Source organism: Siphateles boraxobius, unplaced genomic scaffold, assembly GCF_051911475.1.
Source record: "Siphateles boraxobius isolate OS27281-9 unplaced genomic scaffold, OSU_SipBor_1 29, whole genome shotgun sequence".
In the NCBI taxonomy this organism is placed as follows: domain Eukaryota; kingdom Metazoa; phylum Chordata; class Actinopteri; order Cypriniformes; family Leuciscidae; genus Siphateles; species Siphateles boraxobius.
In genome coordinates, this window is record NW_027508908.1 from 18360167 (window position 1) to 18379110 (window position 18944).

General features: G+C 44.8%; 1 protein-coding gene across 1 annotated transcript in view; it reads right to left on the reverse strand.

The window, feature by feature from the left end:
* Positions 1–385: 385 nt before the first annotated feature.
* LOC143753933 (uncharacterized) overlaps positions 386–18944 on the reverse strand; it is a 379044-nt gene continuing 360485 nt past the window's right edge. Inside the window, exons 2-5 of the mRNA XM_077246838.1 lie at positions 1832–1929; positions 1209–1302; positions 1004–1091; positions 386–898 (exon numbers count right to left, since the gene is read on the reverse strand). Of these exons, the coding sequence (XP_077102953.1) occupies positions 410–898; positions 1004–1091; positions 1209–1302; positions 1832–1865 (705 nt within the window). The 5' untranslated portion in view covers positions 1866–1929 and the 3' untranslated portion in view covers positions 386–409. The remainder of the gene's footprint in view (positions 899–1003; positions 1092–1208; positions 1303–1831; positions 1930–18944) is intronic.

Genomic DNA, 18944 nt, shown 5'->3' on the forward strand with positions numbered 1-18944 from the left:
GACCTGCCTTTAAGATCCTTGCATGAACTCTGTAAACCTTTAAAAGTCATATAATACACTCCAGTAAAACCAGTGTTTTAAAGTGTTTTTTCTTCTTACATTACACCATACATTCACTAATTATTAATCAACGTTTCATAAATATTTAATTTATGAATTTGATTACAATCTTAAAGTATCACTAAATTTCTAGAAGTCTATAATGTACTGTGAATGCCTAGAAATAGTTTGTTTTATATACATATTATTGTACAAAATTCTTAGGCCACCATTTGTAGTTGTTGCACAGTACTATGTGTATATATATATCAGTACCGTATCTATATATAGATTCCCATTTTTATTCACAAATTTAATTCACATCAACCCAAATGTGCAAAAGATCAGTAGATGTTTTTTGTCAAATAATTTATTTTTTGGCGAGCATCTGAAGAACAGAAAGGAACCTTTCATCCCTTTCGTTGGTTTCTCTTTCTCTCCTTTCCTCTCTCTCGACTGCCTCCCGGTGCCATCTCTCTTCTCTTTCTCTTACTTCTCTTTCTTGTCTTTCCTCTCTCTCTCGTCTCTCCCGTTCTCTTCTGTCCTCCTTCTCCTCCATTTCTCTCCACAGCCTCTCCTCCCTCTCAGCTGCCTTCCGCTCTCTCTCCTCTTCTCGCTCCTCCATGTCCCGGATCAGCTCCTCCACATCTATAGCCCTTTTCCTAGCTCTTGCTGGCTCTGGCCTCACTGAGGATGAAGAGACCACAGCAGCATCCGGCCCACATGAGGCAACGAGGGCAGGAGGAGAGATGGAGGGTCTGCCCCCAATTGCCTCATCCATGGCAGTGTACCACTTCCAGGATGCTGCTGTGGGCTCTCCATCCTCAGTGCTCACCCCCGTCTGCGGACATTTCAGATCCTGCAAAAATGCACAAGCATGATACAAAAGCAGTCATTTTAACAGCACAATATTTAATCATTTAATCATTTAATTTATGTATTAGAAGTAACAAAATGATCTTACTTTGTATTTTTGTTTCAGGTTTTCCCTTTTTTTTTTAACAAACGCCGCCGTCACCCTGCCTTGCAGGCTCTGCTCCTCCACAAAAGATCTGCAGCAAGAGAGAAATCAAGAATGAAAAAGTTATATCTCTGTTTGAAAATACAATAATTGAAATGTACTGCAAATAAAGTATTCAATTGATTTTTAAATATTTCTGTATACTCACTCAAAGCCTTTGATGGCAGCATTACGCTTTCCGGTGAAGAGCGCTTCATGAGCCACTCTCCACCGGATAAGCAGCCGCGTGTGCTCATCCGTCCCTGTAACATCCAGACAAGACTCACGTTACCTCTGTGATTTATGAGCTCAATACTACATTTACATGTTGAGGTTGTTGCTAATAAATAGCTTTTTATCCATCATAAATGTTCAACAATTTTTCAACAGTACTAATGGATAAATGAAATATATTACTTATGTTTAGTTACTTTATGTAAAATGCATTAAACTAATAAAAACAGTGTTAACAACAGTGAATTCTCCTAAACAATAGTACACACACGTCACTCAGATGTCTATTTAATATCAGTTACACGTAGTAATCTTGCCAGATTTTGAATAAATATTTAGTAATGGTATTTCAGATGTATACGGTTTAAAATGTATGCAAATACAGTTTAAAGACGTATGTGTCCTTATGGAGCTCCTCTATCCAATAAAATGTGATTTACGGCAAAATCACAAATTTACCATATTATATAGCGTCTTTGCACCTTCAACAGTTCAACAATTTACTGTACAGAAAGTTAGTTCAACACATGCGATTTGGTTTGTATTTGTAATACTCACATTTGAAAACACTCTCGTCCACCCTTTCCGTCATGTTTGAGTATGAAATATCTACTTCTTCTTGTTCTTTTTTATATCGTATCCTCTCGCATGGCCTCCTGGGATAGATGAGTACAAGCTGAAAAGCACTCAAATGTCTGGGCGAAAGCAGGAGATCATCCGGGAACTTCTCTCCTACTCTTTTAGGAATACTGATGTTTCGAACGTACTGCTTCTTTCACGTACTGTTTTCGCCTACTATATAGTAGGAATGTAGGCATATTGGAACGCACTATCGTCCAAATCTCGCGATAATTAGTACGTCAACCAGGTAATTCTCGCCTACTCTTTTATGAATACTGAGGATTCGAACGTACTTTTTTGCTCGCCTACTCTTTTTCCCATACTATATAGTAGGGAAGTATGCGGTTTGGAACGCAGCTTCAGTGATCAGACTCATTTAACTTACAATGGAGAAAACAGGATTTGCCAGATTCTCTTGCTGGAAACTGTTTCACAGCTGATATCATTTACCATCCTAAACTGAAATGCTAACTTCAACAAACAGAACTTTCTCAGTTTATATATGATAGTATTAGAAGTTAGATTAAACCTTTTAATAAATTTGTATTCCTTCAATTTCCAAATGGTTAGTTGATGAATTATGTAGCTTATGCGTAGCTATCTTCTAGTCACTGATTAGCTTATTATATATATATATATATATATATATATATATATATATATATATATATATATATATATATATATATTATATTAGTCTAGATATTCTATAAATCATGTTCCGGGGGCAGGATTTATGTAAATTTTAGGGTTTGTGATGCCACTAAACTGGGAGGAATGTCGTGCAGTCCCTCTCAGTGTTTGTTGTAGTCCTTAAAAAGCAATTTCTTTAAATTAAATTATCCCATTGCTTGAACTTTGAGAGTTGAACTTTGAGCCCTTTTAATTACCTCCCCTCCTCAATGGTCTCTTCTTTTCCTATTTTTATATTCAGATTGTAGCCGTTTTTTAACAGCGTTGCATGGCTCCTGCATCCAGGGGAATTTACTTGAGAATCTAAACACTCCGATCTTGCCCTTGGTCTTTTTTTCTAATTTATGTTTCTCACCTAATTTCTTTACTCTCTTTCTTAAGCACTCTAACAATGACTCTCAATGATCAGGAATCACATTAACAATTTCTAAAATTAATAATAGTTCAGTCCCTTCTCATCTATGATTAAATTCCTTAAAATCCATCCTAGATTCTCAGACCACTCCCCCCTATTTATCCTACCTAACAGAGCACCTCTTTCTAAAGCATGGTGCAGGACTCATCTAGTTACTGTCCTCAAAAGCTGCAGTCTATCTCCCTCTGAGTGTCCTGGGCACTCCTTCAGGATCAGGACAGGAACCTGTGTCTACTTCAGCTATCAAGATCCTGGCCAGATGGTCCTACTCTGAATTCGAATAATATATAAGACCCGATGTAAAATCATCCTCGAAGCTCAGCAAGCTCTCCAGTAACGATTCAGGTAAATCCCTATGCAACAACTGGTGGTGGTGTCATGCTCTATCTATACTGTCGATAGTCTTAAGCTTGTATTAATCATCTGAGTGGCCAACGTGACATTGTCTCTATGTGGATTAGTTGCTGTTGTCTCTGTTTATCCTAGTGGCATATCATTGTCTTTTCCTTTGTGCCTTCGTGGCAGTGTGGCCCTCCGGGGCATAGGTTTTGTGTGGTCTTCCATGGCCTTGTGGCATATTGTTGCCTTGTCCTTTGTTTCTATCGCTGGCTGTATGGTCCTTCAGGGCTTAGGTTCTGTGTGGCCTAGTGGCTCGACTATGAGTGTTTTGTTTCTGTGTGTCATTAGCAGTCTTGTCAGCTGGGCCTCGTCCTGTATGTAAAACATGGCCATGGTTGCATCGTGGCCCTTAGCGGCATTTGTTCTATGTGCCCTAGTGGCTGTTGTTCTGTGTGGCTTGTCTCTGTGTGGCATATAGTGGCCTTGTGGCATATCGTTGCATTGTCCTGTATGTAAAAAATGGCCATGGTGGTTTTGTGGCCCTTAGCGGCAATGGTTCTATGTGGCCATATCGTTGACTTGTCTGTATGTAAAAAAATGGCATCGTGGTCTCGTGGTCCTTTGTGGCCTTGGTTTCGTGTGAACTTGCGGCCTTGTCCAGTCTTACCTCAACTTCTGTGTGGCATCAGAGGCCGTTGTGGCTGATCGCCGGCCTTGTCTCTGTGGTCTATCAAGGCCGTGTGGCTCAGCGTGGCACTGCTCTGTGCGGCCACTATGGCCTGGCTCTGTGTGGCCCAGTGTGGCCTGGCTCTGTGCGATCTACCACCGCCTTGTCTCTGTGTGGCCCAGTGTGGCCTGGCTCTGTGCGGTATATCACGGCCTTGTCTCTGAGTGGTCTATAGTGGCCCGGCTCTCTGTGGTCCATCATGGCCTTGTCTCTGTGTGGCCTGTTACGGCCTTGTCTCTGTGTGGTCAATCGTGGGCCTTGTCTCTGTGTGGTCTATAGTGGCCTGGCTCTGTGTGGTCCATTGAGGCCTTGTCTCTGTGTGCTCCTTAGTGACCTGGCTCTGTGTGGTCCATCGTGGCCTTGCTCTGTGTGGTCTATCACGGCTTGTGGCTTTCAATGGTTTTTCTCTATGTAACTATGTTAGCCCTCATTCTCGGTTAATGTTCACTATTCCCCAGCTCCTTGCTTTCTTTCAACACGTCTTTTCTGTAGCTCCAACAATAGATCTTTGGAGCTTATAATGCTAAGGTCATAGGTTCTTTCTCCAGGGAAAGCAATAACTTATAAGAATGAAAATGTGTATCTTGAAATGTAATGTAAATCGCTTTGGATAAAAGCGTCAGCCAAATGCATAAATGTATAAATGTGAATACAGCAGCAGAAAATATAAAAATGCATAAATGCATAATACAAGTTGCACATAGTACTTAAACTTTCTAACTTTCTAGTACCTACATTTTCTAAACTCGTTAAATCATCAAAATCGACAACATGTATGTTAGACCCTATACCGACTAAACTATTGAAAGAGATGCTTCCAGAGGTCATAGATCCTCTTTTCAATATCATTAATTCATCTTTGTCACTAGGATACGTTCCGAAAACTTTTAAGCTGGCTATGATTAAACCACTTGTTAAAAAAACGCAACTTGGTCCTACAGAATTAGTCAATTACAGGCCGATCTCGAATCTACCCTTTCTGTCAAAGATACTAGAAAAGGCAGTATCCTCACAACTATGTTCCTTTTTAGAAAGAAATGGTATCTGTGAGAATTTTCAGTCAGGATTTAGACCGTACCATAGTACTGACAGTTCTCATTAGAGTCACAAATGATTTGCACTTATCATCCGATCGTGGTTGTATCTCGCTATTGGTGTTACTCGATCTTAGTGCTGCAGTTGATACTATTGACCACAACATTCTTTTAAATAGACTCGAAAATTATGTTGGCATTAGTGGAATTGCATTAGCATGGTTTAAATCATACTTATCTGACCGTTATCAGTTTGTAGCAGTAAATGAAGAGATGTCTTATCGATCAAAAGTTCAGTATGGCGTACCACCAGGCTCAGTACTAGGACCGTTGCTGTTCACTCTGTACATGCTACCCTTAGGAGATATTATTAGGAAGCATGGCATTAGTTTTCACTGTTATGCTGATGATACTCAGCTCTATATTTCTTCAAGCCCTGACGAAACTTACCAATTCACCAAATTAACGGAATGCATAGCTGATATAAAAAATTGGATGACTAGTAATTTCCTACTACTTAACTCAAAAAACAGAGATTCTAATTATTGGACAAAAAACTACCTCACGTAATAACCTAGAATACTGTCTAACACTTGATGGCTGCTCTGTCAAGTCCTCGTTGTTGGTTAGGAACCTGGGTATGCTCTTTGATAGCAATCTTTCATTTGAAAGTCACGTGAATAGTATCTGTAAAACCGCATTTTTCCATCTAAATTACGTCATATGCTCTCAATGACTAATGCAGAACAATTAGTCCATGCGTTCATGACATCAAGGCTAGATTATTGTAATGCTCTTATGGGTGGTTGCCCTGTTTGTTAATAAACAAACTACAGCTGGTCAAAAACGCAGGCGCTAGAGTTCTTACCAGAACCAGGAAGTTTGACCATCTTAGCCCGGTTCTGTCAACCCTGCATTGGCTCCCTATTAAACATCGTATACATTTTAAAATATTGCTGATTACTTACAAATCACTAAATGTTTTAGCTCCCCAGTATTTGAGCGAGCTCTTAACGCATTATAGTCCGTCACGTCTATTGCGATCTCAAAATTCTGGCCAGTTGATAATACCTAGAATATCAAAATCTACTGCTGGCGGTCGAGTTTTTTCCTAATTAGGACCAAAACTTTGGAACAATCTTCCTAACATTGTCCTGGAAGCAGACACAGTCTGTCAGTTCAAATCTAGACTCATCTCTTTAAAACTCAAAAACTCAACACATCTCTTTGGCTTAGCATACACATAACACATTATAGACTTATATAATTCAATGTTAGGCTGCATAGTTTAGATCAGCCGGAACCGGGAACACTTCCCATAAATCATGATGTACTTTGTACATCATAAGAAGGATGGCGTCTACGCTAATATTTGTCTCTCTGTTTATCCCGAGGTTTACTGCAGTCCACCGGATCCAGGCCGTATCTGGATCTTATGAAGGAACTCCGCCTGGACACGACGACAAAGCAGTCCTGAAGTGTCACTAGTCTCTCCCTTGTGAAGGCCTCCTTCCCTTTACCTCTGTACTGATAAAATGTTGTCGCGATAATTCTGATTCATGTGGCTACGCAGAAGCGCTAAAAAATTCTCAGAGCCACCATGCACTGTTTTATGCAAATGAGCGGCTGGATGTCATTAAAGAATTTTCTGTTGGAACGGTGTCGTGTTAGCGGCCCCTAAGTTAATAACTAATGATCGCTGCGATGGAAGTGAATCAATCAAAACTAACTTTAGCTGGACAAGAACTTTATTCTAGAACTGCTGTACAGCCAAAACAATCTCTGTTACTTTAATTTCCTATTATCACTGTGAAGCTGCTTTGAAACAGTCCATATTGTTAAAAGCGCTATATAAATGAATGTGACTTGACTTGACTACCTTACAGGTCCACCGTTTCTGACAATGATGAAAGTGGCCCTCTTTAATAATCGGCCTATAAGGCATTCCACATTCTATGTTTCATCATATTTATTTTGTTAACTCTTTTTTTTTTTATTTCTATGTTTTAGGAACTACAGGATACACGACTGGTTGTTATACTCCTCCACCTATTTTTGGGGGTCAGCTGCGTCCCTGCCTTTGTCTGCAGGCAGGAAATGCAGAGTCTGTACCCTTGGATTGCGAGCTATTTAGGGGGCCTACGCCAAATAACTTTATATCATAATATTGCATGCTAGGCTGTTAATAAATGTATAGTTGTTACAGTATTTATTCTCCCGAGTCTTTGTGGCAGAAATGAAAGCTTTAGCATAAGTTCTGCCGGGAAGACTCAATTGTTACGTCACTTATTACCTTCTCATCTACCCAATCATGTTCTAATATATGTAGTATAAAAGATTGGTACTTACACATGTCTGAGTTTGCAGATGCTGATGCTTTCATTTACCTCCATCCTCCCCACCAACACCAAAATGGTTCCTTCCCCTCCATCCTCCCCACCACCACCAAGATGGTCCCTTTCCCTCCATCCTCCCCACCACCACCAGGATGGTCCCTTCCCATACCTCCCAGGGGGTCGGCTGCGCCCCTGCCTTCGTCTTCAGGCAGGAAATGCAGAGTCCGTACCCTCGGATTCTGAGCTACGGACGAGGCCTACACCAAAGAACTTTATATCATAATATTGCTTGCTGGGCTGTTAATAAATGTATAATTGTTACGGTATATATTCTCCCAAGTCTTTCTGGTAGAACTGTTGGGCGCAGTTCTAGGAAATTGGGGAGTCCAGGAACCGAACCTTGTCCGCATCCGCCATATCAACCAGGCTGAGCCAACGATGGTGCTCCTGGACCACTAAGGTAGACATCGCCAGACTGATCGTGCAGGACACAACAGCCGTACCTCGGAGGGCGAGGTCAGTTGTGGTGTTGAGCTCACTTGTAAGCGTATGGTCTGGGCTACCCTCGTGCATGTTCATGAGTGGCTTGTGTGGCGGGCTGAATGAGGACACAGACCAAACTGACTTGCAGTGCACACGTCCCCGGAGGGTTTTTATTGCACATTAAGTACTATCTTAACGTGGGAATTATGCTGCTCAAAGGTTGATGAAGTGATGAAGGTGCAGAAAAGGTCTGTGGCTTTCCAGCTTTAGAAGGCCAGTGCTGATCGGTTAATCCTCACTTGAATCTGGAGAAGCAGAGACAAAGCGAACACACTATTAACATTTCCTGCAGTAGAGAACTAGCTCACCCTTTCATTCTCTTGCTCTGCTTATATTCTCTCTTCTTAATGAAGCGCAGGTGTGGTTTGATTTTATAGTGGCTCTTGAAAAATGTTTTTGTCCAGCTAAATTTAGTTTTGATTGATTCACTTCCGTCTAAATGATCATTTGTTATTAAATTAGGGGCAGCTAAGACAACACCGTTCTCTCTAAAAAGACTTTAAATGTGAACCTGTGATAGACGCTGATGGCGTTCACATGCGCATTAAGAATTGATTCTATAGTTATGTGCGTTTGAATATATATGCGCAGGTTTGTAATTCCTTACAAACCATGCCTAAACAAACTACTTGTCTTGTCTATAAATTTAGATGCAGAATTTTATTTTATCTTATCACTTTGGGTAGGTACGTGAACCGAAAAATTCCACAACGCTTTATCTGTAGAGTGGTATAGAGATCCTCCATAAGAAGAGGCTAGTTGGCACTTCAGCACTGCATTGTCATCAGGTCCAGGCGAAAGTCCTTCGTCAGATCTGGAAACGGCCTGGATCCGGCAGGCTGCGGGAAAACCTCGGGATAAACAAAGACACTAAAATTAGCGTAGATGCCATTCTTCTTATGATGTAACGAGTACATCAGGATTTAAGGGAAGTGTTCCCAGTTCCGGCTGACCTAATCTAAGCAGCTTAATATTGAATTATAGAAGTCTATAGAGTGTTATGTGAATGCTAGGTCAAAGATATATGTTTTTAGTCTAGCTTTGAACTGACAGACTGTGTCTGCTTCCCGGACAATGTTAGGAAGATTGTTCCAAAGTTTTGGTGCTAAATAGGAAAAGGATCTACCGCCAGCAGTCGATTTAGATATTCTAGGTATTATCAACTGGCCAGAACTTTGAGATCGCAATAGACGTGAAGGACTATAATGGGTTAAGAGCTCGCTCAAGTACTGGGGAGCTAAACCATTTAGTGCTTTGTAAGTAATCAGCAATATTTTAAAATGTATACGATGTTTAATAGGGAGCCAATGCAGTGTTGACAGAACCGGGCTAATATGGTCGTGCTTCCTGGTTCTGGTAAGAACTCTAGCAGCTGCCTTTTGAACTAGCTGTAGTTTGTTTATTAAGCGTGCAGGGCAACCACCCAGTAGAGCATTACAATAATCTAGCCTTGATGTCATGAATGCATGAACTAGTTGTTCCGCATTTGTCAATGAGAGCATATGACGTAATTTTAGATATATTTTTAAGATGGAAAAATGCGGTTTTACAGACACTAGACACGTGACTTTCAAATGAAAGATTGGTATCAAAGAGCACACCCAGGTTCCTAACTGACGACGAAGACTTAACAGAGCAGCCATCAAGTGTTAGACGGTATTCTAGATTATTACGTGTTGAAGTTTTCCACACCAATCAATCAACCGAGACTGTTTTGGACACGGTGGAGGATTCCATGCGAGCCCAACAGCTTGGGCGGCCCCTTTCAGCATAGCTGACATCTCTGGATCTGGCTCTGGCAACGTTACACTCCCAGAGGGAGATAACTCAGCCGAGTCGTCATCTCCAGAGGTCAGCTCACCCTCCGATGCTGCAATTGGCATCCTGTCCTCTGGAGGGACCCTGAATAAAACGGCTGGTCGGTCCATTACAGAGGGAGGGACCAGCGCGTTCAACGGGGGACTCGACCAGCTGCGGTGTGATAGAGGAGTGAGGGGCCCACAGGGATTGGCTACCGGGCGGGGAAGCCATCACTATGATCCTTCGATCACCCATCCCACACGGCACCCTAGGGTGGGATGTGGTAATCAGGGCTCCACCTTCACGGATGAAGGTGAGTCTCCATCTCAACACTGACATGGCCATATTCCCACAATGGGAACATGAACCATCCAAAAAAGCTGCTTCAGCATGATGTAAGCCCAAACACGTGATGCAACTATTGTGATCTTCAGAGGGGGACAGGGAACGACCGTATCCAGAAACGCACGGGTGGAATGACATCTTGAAAAAGACGCAAACGCACCCGTGTTGCTCTTTTAGGAAATTAAAACTCCCACCAGTGCTAGAGCACTCAGGGGAATGAGTGCGGCAACACTGACAGGGATGGTGCAGCCTGTACCAGTGAAGCACTCACTTTCTTAGCCCTCAACCGGCTGTCAGACAAACAAACACAAAAAGGAATGCTGTTAAAACAGCAGTTGAGAGCTCAGACAGCTCACGACCACCACTGCACTCGCGCTGTAGAATCACCAGCACCAGGAGAGACTTCAAGAAAAAGCACCGACACACTCGCTCGTTAAATGAATCAACACTCTTCAGAGACACCATCATGAAGACCGATCCACTCCAAAGTGAAAGACAAGCGGTGCGTGCATCCACTTCCATATATATACCCGTGCTGCGGGGCGGAACGTGGATGTAAAGCTTGCACGCCAATGTGTGTATTGGCTTGTTTTATCAATACTCGAAGATGACAGGCTCACGATCGAACATGAGAGACTGAAAGGGAACCTAAGTGTCTGATACAAATATTTACCAGTGTGGTTGTGATTGATTTGTGTTATGTACAGTACTCACCTGGTATGTTCCAGTAGTAATGATTAGCAAAACAGGACAAGCTTGTGTAAACCGACAATTTAATGAGGGACCTACCTGCATGATTCTGCTGTGGACGCCATCTTTTGGCGATACGCTGGAATTAATTTAGCACAATCCTCACAGTGACTAATTGCACGTCCTGAGAAAAAAACAACAAAAAAAAACATGAAAGTGAGTTTTATCTCTATTGGTTATTGTGGAGTTCCCTTTCGTTGTCACTCCGGGTTACGTCGGATGACGACGAACGGGGTTTCGCTTAGAACACCTATCGACTTCGAGTATTACAAAACGAGCCAATGGCAAAGAAATGCCATGGGTCTGCGGAATTTGCATAGCGTATCTCTGCCTTACCTCGTGGGTATAAAAGGAGGACGCCGGCAACATGCAGATATGTGACCAGTCACGGAAACTAGGGACACAAGTCGGTTCTGGGGCATTTTGAGTTATTCATAGATTCTGAGAGTGTAATATCCAAGCTTTCCAACGATGTGTAACATGTGGAAATCTGATAATATTTGGAGAAGTTGTGGCCATTTTAAAGTAGGCACTTAAAAAAGCTCAAAGAGGAGAAAACGAGCTAAAGATTGTGCAGTTCTCACCTGTCTCTGCTGCTGGGGGTGACAATAGGGCTCATTTACATCTCATTTAGATAAGCCATACCCCCTGTAAAGCTCCTCCATGTGCTTTACAGCTTTTTTTACACTTCGAATGAGTGCACTTCTGCCGCACTAGGCGAAAAACAATTGTGCTGCCCCTCTATTTGCAACGTACCAGCAACAACACACAAAGACCAATAATGCCATATAGCCTGCATATAACGCGAAACCAGCAACAACACATAAAGACCAATATGCCATATACATATAACGCAAAACCAGCAACAACACACAAAGACCAATATGCCATATAGCCTGCATATAACGCAAAACCAGCAACAACACACAAAGGCCAATATGCCATATACATACAGTATAACGCAAAACCAGCAACAACACACAAAGACCAATATGCCATATACATATAACGCAAAACCAGCAACAACAAACAAAGACCAATAAGCCATAGGCCTACATATCTATAGCGCAAATAGTACGCAACGCTCGTGTGCCCAAAATGTCAACAATATTAAAGTTTATGTAGGAGGCAAATGCCTGCTGGCATTTTTCTTTAAGCAGTCATTTCTGCAATTTTCCAAATAATCACATTTCACCTCCTCAAATTACTGTTGCAAATCTCTTTACACCACTTTCTTATGTGCGTATACACACACAAATGAAATGTCCGCAAGCACATTATATCATCAGCAGGTTCAGCATCTTAAATAACGACTAAAGAGCAAATGAAGCTTAACTTACATTTCAGAAACACGCACGGCAGGCCTTCATCGCAGCAGCAAAGGTCTTAACTGCATCCTCTATTTCGATTCTCCGTCACATATGAAACAGCCAGCCACCGCTGTCAGCGAGCCGAGCCGCCGTATTGAAGCACTGAGGGCGAGCGCGCTGCGCCCATACCTCCGGTTCAGTTTCCCGAGCCCACGAAGTGCGGCGAAAACATTTTCGGTGTAACTGCCAGACGGTTCATCTCATCTGCGACAATCTTTGCGGCATCCATCTTCATTGAATTTTGATATCAGAGAGAGCTGGCCAGAGCACAGCATAATAAGTAGCCATGTGGTTGACTTGGAGGGCGGGGGCAAAAGCGCCGGGTTATTCAGTATGGAAATACACACAGACAATGACACGCCACGCCCCTACTGCATGCTAGAATCTCCGAAAACAAGCCGATTTCAACCTCAAAATGTAAGCTTTTAAATATACCAATACTGCTATCTCAAACATGGAGAGGCTTCTTCGTGATTTCAATTAACAGATTCTCCAAAAAATTGAAAATCACCAATTTTGAAAAAAAACTCTTCTTTCTCATTCCCCCCCCCCCCCCCCCCCGTTCACCCGGGTCGGCTCTGGAGGCCGCGGTCGGACGCCACAGTCCTCTCCAGCCCCGCACCCCGCTACACGCCGGGTTAAGCGGCGCTCTTGAGATGGGCTCCTCAGAGATGGGACTCAGTTCTTTCCAGGAGTTGGTAGCAGGCCCACTCCTTTCCCCGGGGGAGGGCCGGGGAAGAATCCTTATTCTCCAAAGAGCTGACTCTCCCGTCTCTGAGCACAGAGAGTTCTCGGACGTCACAGAGCGCCGCCCACAAGCCGTGCTCTCCTCGTCCCCCTCTGTCCCAGAGGTGGTTGACACGGCGTGCCGTCCACGGACCGCTTCGCCCCTGTCCCCCTCTGTCGCCAGACCCCTGGCAGAGCAGGCCCCCGCGGGACGACCAGCCTGGTCCTCCCCTGGTCCCCTCTGCCAGGGCGCGGTTGCTAACTGTGCCCCCACATCGGGCCGCTATGCCGTCCACGTCTGGGCCAGTTACTCCGCTTCGCTGCCCCTCCGGGGGGACGCCTGTGGTTCGCATGATCCCGCTGGTTCAGTTCCTGGGAGCCTGGTTAGAGCTTCCCCGTCTGTCCCGCTGGGTCGCGCGGACCATCATGCTCGGCTATGCGATTCAGTTCGCACGGTCTCCGTCAGACCTTTACCCCGTGGTCGAAACTCAGTTTTCTACGGGCCGGAGTGCCCCTGAACGAGCTTCGTGGCATGTTGTTGTAACGACAGATGCCTCCTCCACGGGCTGGGGTGCCATGTGCAATGGACTTGCTGCCATGGGCTCCTGGACAGGACCCCGTCGCCTCTGGCATGTCAATTGCCTCGAGTTGCTGGCCGTACGTCTTGCTTTGCGCCGCTTCCGGGCCGTGCTCAAGAACCAACAAGTACTAGTCCGCTCAGACAATACCGCCACTGTAGCGTACATCAACCATCAAGGTGGTCTACGCTCCCGCCGTATGTCGCAACTCGCTTGCCACCTTCTCATATGGAGTCAGAAGCATCTGAGGTCGCTTCATGCCATTTATATCCCCGGAGCCCTGAACTGTGCAGCCGACGAGCTCTCACGGCTTCAGCCACTCCCTGGAGAATGGCGACTCCATCCCCAGTCGGTCCAGCTGATTTGGGACCAGTTCGGGGACGCACAGATAGATCTGTTTGCCTCCCACGACTCGACCCATTGCGCCCAGTTTTATTCCCTGACCGAGGGCACGCTCGGCACGGATGCTCTTCCCCCAGTGAGCCTTCTTGCGCAGACCTTGCACAAGGTCAGGGAGGACGAGGAGGATGTCATTCTGGTCGCGCCGTACTGGCCCGCCCGGACCTGGTTCTCCGAACTAGTACTCCTCGCGACAGCACCTCCCTGGCCGATCCCTCTGAGGAAGAACCTTCTTCCTCAGGGACGGGGCACCCTATGGCACCCTCTCTGGAACCTCCACGAGTGGCTCCTCGATGGGACGAGGCAGGTTTGAGTACACTACCACCAGCGGTGGTGGCTACCATCACTTCCGCTAGGGCGACGTCCACGTGACACGTCTATGCGTTGAAGTGGAACCTCTTCGTCAGCTGGTGCTCTTCTCACCGAGAAGACCCCCGGAGTTGCTCGATCAGCGTTGTGCTTTCCTTCCTTCAACAGGGGCTGGAGCGAAGACTGTCTCCCTCCACCCTGAAGGTCTACGTTGCCGCTATTGCCCCACACCATGACCTCATCGAAGGTAAGTCGGTGGGGAAGCACGACCTGGTTATCAGGTTCCTGAGAGGAGTGAGAAGACTAAATCCGCCTTGCCCTCCTCTCGTTCCCTTTTGGGACCTCTCAGTGGTTCTAACTGCCCTGAAGAGTGCTCCATTTGAGCCCCTGCAATCAGTCGAGCTTAAATTCCTGTCTATGAAGACAGCGCTCCTGGTTGATCTGGCCTCCATCAAGAGGGTAGGGGACCTGCACGCATTCTCCATTGACGAAGCGTGCCTGGAGTTCGGGCCGGCTTACTCTCACGTGATCCTGAGACCCCGGCCTGGATACGTGCCCAAGGTTCCTACCACTCCATTCCGGGACCAGGTGTTGAACCTGCAAGCGCTGCCCCTGGAGGAGGCAGACCCAGCCTTGCACTGCTCTGTCCAGTACGCGCTCTCCGCGCCTATGTAGACAGGACGCAGTGTTTCAGGACCTCAGACCAGCTCTTTGTCTGTTATGGTGGGAAGCTGAAGGGAAAGGCTCTCTCCAAGCAAAGGTTGTCTCACTGGATAGTGGACGCCATTGCCTTGGTATACCAGCAGGTCGACCGTGCCCCCTTGGTGTGACTGCCCACTCCACCCGGAGTGTGGCGTCCTCTTGGGCTCTAGCGCATGGCGCCTCGCTAACAGACATCTGAAGAGCTGCAGGCTGGGCGACACCTAACACATTCGCCAGATTCTACAATCTCCGAGCCAGTGAGCCAGTGTCCTCTCATGTACTCGCTTCAACCAGCTAGTACTGGATCCGCTCAGGTGTCTTCGCTTGCTCGCCATTCCACTCCACGGACTGGATACGTGCGATATTTTCCTCAGGTGAGCTTCCCCGAAAGCCCTGAGTTCCTCCAGCACTCCTGACGTCGGCGCCAGTGTCTATTGCCTGTGCGTCGGCTAGGTCCCTCCCGTGTGCATGATCCCTCCTCTGAGCGACCCCCACATGTGTATTTCCACTGTAAGCCTCTCTGAGCATGTCTCTTTCCCTTGGCAAGCCACCTTGCCACCCCTGGGGTTGAAATATTCCACCTGCGGCTGGACACCCCGGTGTTCTCCATATGCATCCCTTTGGTTCATAAGTGTATTTTCTAAGTCCCCCCCTCTGGGTTGGCAATAATTGCATATTTCCCTTAAAATATGCTCCCCAGTGTATCTTGGTATTCCTGTGCTAGATAGGAGTCCTTCGTCCGTGCCAATCTTACGACAAGGATCTCAGATTTAGGCAGGGCACTGGAAGACAGCCGAGAAGGTGGCATGATTAGACTGGTAACCCCATTCGTCGTCATCCGACGTAACTCGGAGTGACAACGAAAGGGAACGTCTCGGTTACGTATGTAACCCTCGTTCCCTGAGTAGGGAACGGAGACGTTACGTCTTCCTGCCACTTTCCGCTGTACCGCGGGGATCGCCTGAGCTCAGTCTTGGCTCCTCAGCGAAGAAACATATCTGCATGTTGCCGGCGTCCTCCTTTTATACCCACGAAGTAAGGCGGAGATACGCTATGCAAATTCCGCAGACCCATGGCATTTCTTTGCCATTGGCTCGTTTTGTAATACTCGAAGTCGATAGGTGTTCTAAGCGAAACCCCGTTCGTCGTCATCCGACTTAACGTCTCCGTTCCCTACTCAGGGAACGAGGATTACATACGTAACCGAGACGTTTTATGGGATTGAATGAGTGCACTAAATGTCCACTTTGGTTTCAGACACCACTACAAATTGCTATACAATGCGTTATATAAGTGTACATAGGGCAATTCCGATAACCATGCTAGTAACGTATGATTAGAAGGCTGTTATAACAATGGACTCTTTACCCAGTGCTGGGTAAGTGCAGTACTAATTAAAGATTATAGCACTCCTTCACACAGTCTCGAATGAACCCACTGGACTGGAATTTGGGCTTATTAATAGTACAACAAATCTGGAGAGAAATTGTGTATTTGTGGGCGTTAGTAGTAGTGTGTGTGTGTATGTGTGTGTGTGTGTGTGTGTGTGTGTGTGTGTTTTCTTGACTATGTTTTGGAAGGCATTAGTCCAGACAAGCAGCTTCTCACCGTGGCAATTAACACTTAACAAGATGTGATAATTAGTCTGTTTGGATATCCTTGCCAACCACCATGGGTTTCTTTCCTCTTCACTCTCTTTGAGTTATTATGCTGTGGATACTGGTGATCACTGAATCCCCCCAGCTAACCCCCCTGCCCAAACTAATACAGGCAATTGACAGCAGTGGAGCCATACATTTCTGTCAAGTTCAACAGAGTGTTCTCAATCATCTTAAAGGGATAGTTCACCCAAAAATTAAAATTCTGTCAGTATTTACTCACCCTCATGTTGTTCCAACCCCGTAAGACCTCGTTCATCTTCGGAACACGAATTTAGATATTTTTTATGAAATCTGAGAGCTGGATCATTCCTCCATACTAGTACATAGCCTTCTTGAGGGGTTGAACTTGCCGGCCTCGAAAAGTTATTAAAGATATCGTTAAAATAGTCCAAGTGACTACAGTGGCTCAATCCAAAGTTTATCAAACGACGAGAACACTTTTTGTGCGAAAAAAAATAAAAAAAATAACGACTTTATTTCAACTATTAATTTCCTTCTCTCTGGGCATCGAGTCAGGTTACTAGTTTGTACATGTAACCAGAGACAACAGTATGAACCTACCACACAAGTAGCTTCATTTGTACTGTCTATAAATGTAATTTTTCTCATACAAAATAAACCCCAAGTGTGTGTGTGTGTGTGTGTGTGTGTGTGTGTGTGTGTGTGTGTGTGTGTGTGTGTGTGTGTGTGTGGTCCTGGTAAACAATTAATGGCCCACAGAAGTGCCTTGGAACACGCAGCTTTGTATGATGCATTGACATAATTTCCACTGAAACAGGAAGCTAAAGCGGGACATATTGAATGGCTCCTTCCCCTTTTCAAATAGCCAATAGCGTTTATTTACCTCACAGACTGCAAGTCGTACTTGACAGCACCATGGAAGCGAATCCGAGCACTGATGATACTTTGGATTCAATAGTAGAGATGTGAATAAATTCTAGCCATTTCATTCTTAACCAACGTACAGTTAGAAAACAGAATGAAACTCGAGTGTTTGAGCAACCGCACTCATATCTCCAACCGATATTGCTCCGTGACGCGTCAACGGTAGTGATGTCCGGTTCATGAGCGAATCGTTCTTTTGAACCGGTTCTTTTTAGTGAACCGGTCGAACCAGTTCACTAAATCAAAATGAATCGTTCAAAACAGTCCACGTCTTGAGTCCAGTTTTCTAAAGTTATTCGCTTTCAGACTTTTCCGATTTCAAATTAACCAATATCCAGGAGTATTAATCCAGTAACTCCAACAGTTCACAGTTCACTGAACTGAGACATGTTTTGCTGAGAGAACTGCTGAGGACGAGCAGCTGACTGAGCATTTCTGTACTACCAAGCGTACAGGTACAGCCAGCCACGGTCACTTTGGCCAGGTGTTATTTATAGCATAGAGGGCGGGACGCTTTAGATTCTGGAGAGCACTTGATTCATATATGTGGACACACTAGATTTGGTTTTGACATATGGCTTGCCTATTAGTAATATTAATGTATGTGATGCCACTTTCTCTGATCATTTGCCTGTTTTATTTGAGATGTGTATTTCTCGTGATTCTAAAGTGACTGCTCCAAAACGTCGCTGCCGGGCGATTAATCCCTCAACTGCTCAATTATTTTTTGAGGCTTTTAATGCAATTGAGGTTGATTATGTAATGCCCTCATGTGGGCTAAATACCGAAGAACTAACCTCATTGTTCTTTTTAACTTGCCAAAGTATTTTGGATACTGTTGCCCCTTTTAGGACGGTTTGAGAAAAATTTTAAGTTCAACCGTGGCTGAATGCTACTACTCGACCTATAAGGCTGGAATGCAGAAGGGCGGAACGCCGCTGGAAGAAGGACAAATTACAGATCTCATTTAATATTTTACAGTACAATCTGTCTAAATATCCAAAAAGATCTGAGTTAGATCTGAGAAATCAAAGTATCTCTCTAATATTATCTGTAATAACTCCCATAAACCAGCTGTGCTGTTCAGTACTATTAATGCTATTTTGAACACTCCCCAAGCTACTCGTTTAGAGTCTTCTGCCGAACTGTGTGAACATTTTTTACACTTTTTTATTGATAAGGTTGTAGCTATTAGATCAAATATATCCCCTCCTTTGACTTTTTGACTCCTTCCGCCTTCTCTGCCCTCGCAGAGGCCGCGGCCAAGGGTACACTGGGGTTCCCCCCATGGAGTGTTCTGTGGCTACACATCTGTGTCCCCACAGCGCCTCCACCTGGCGTGGCGACCCTAAGCACCCTTTCAATGCCTGTAGATTTTTCTCTGCAGCCTTCTCCGGGCTGTGCCATGAAGGTGGTTGCTTCGGGACAGGCTTTGGAC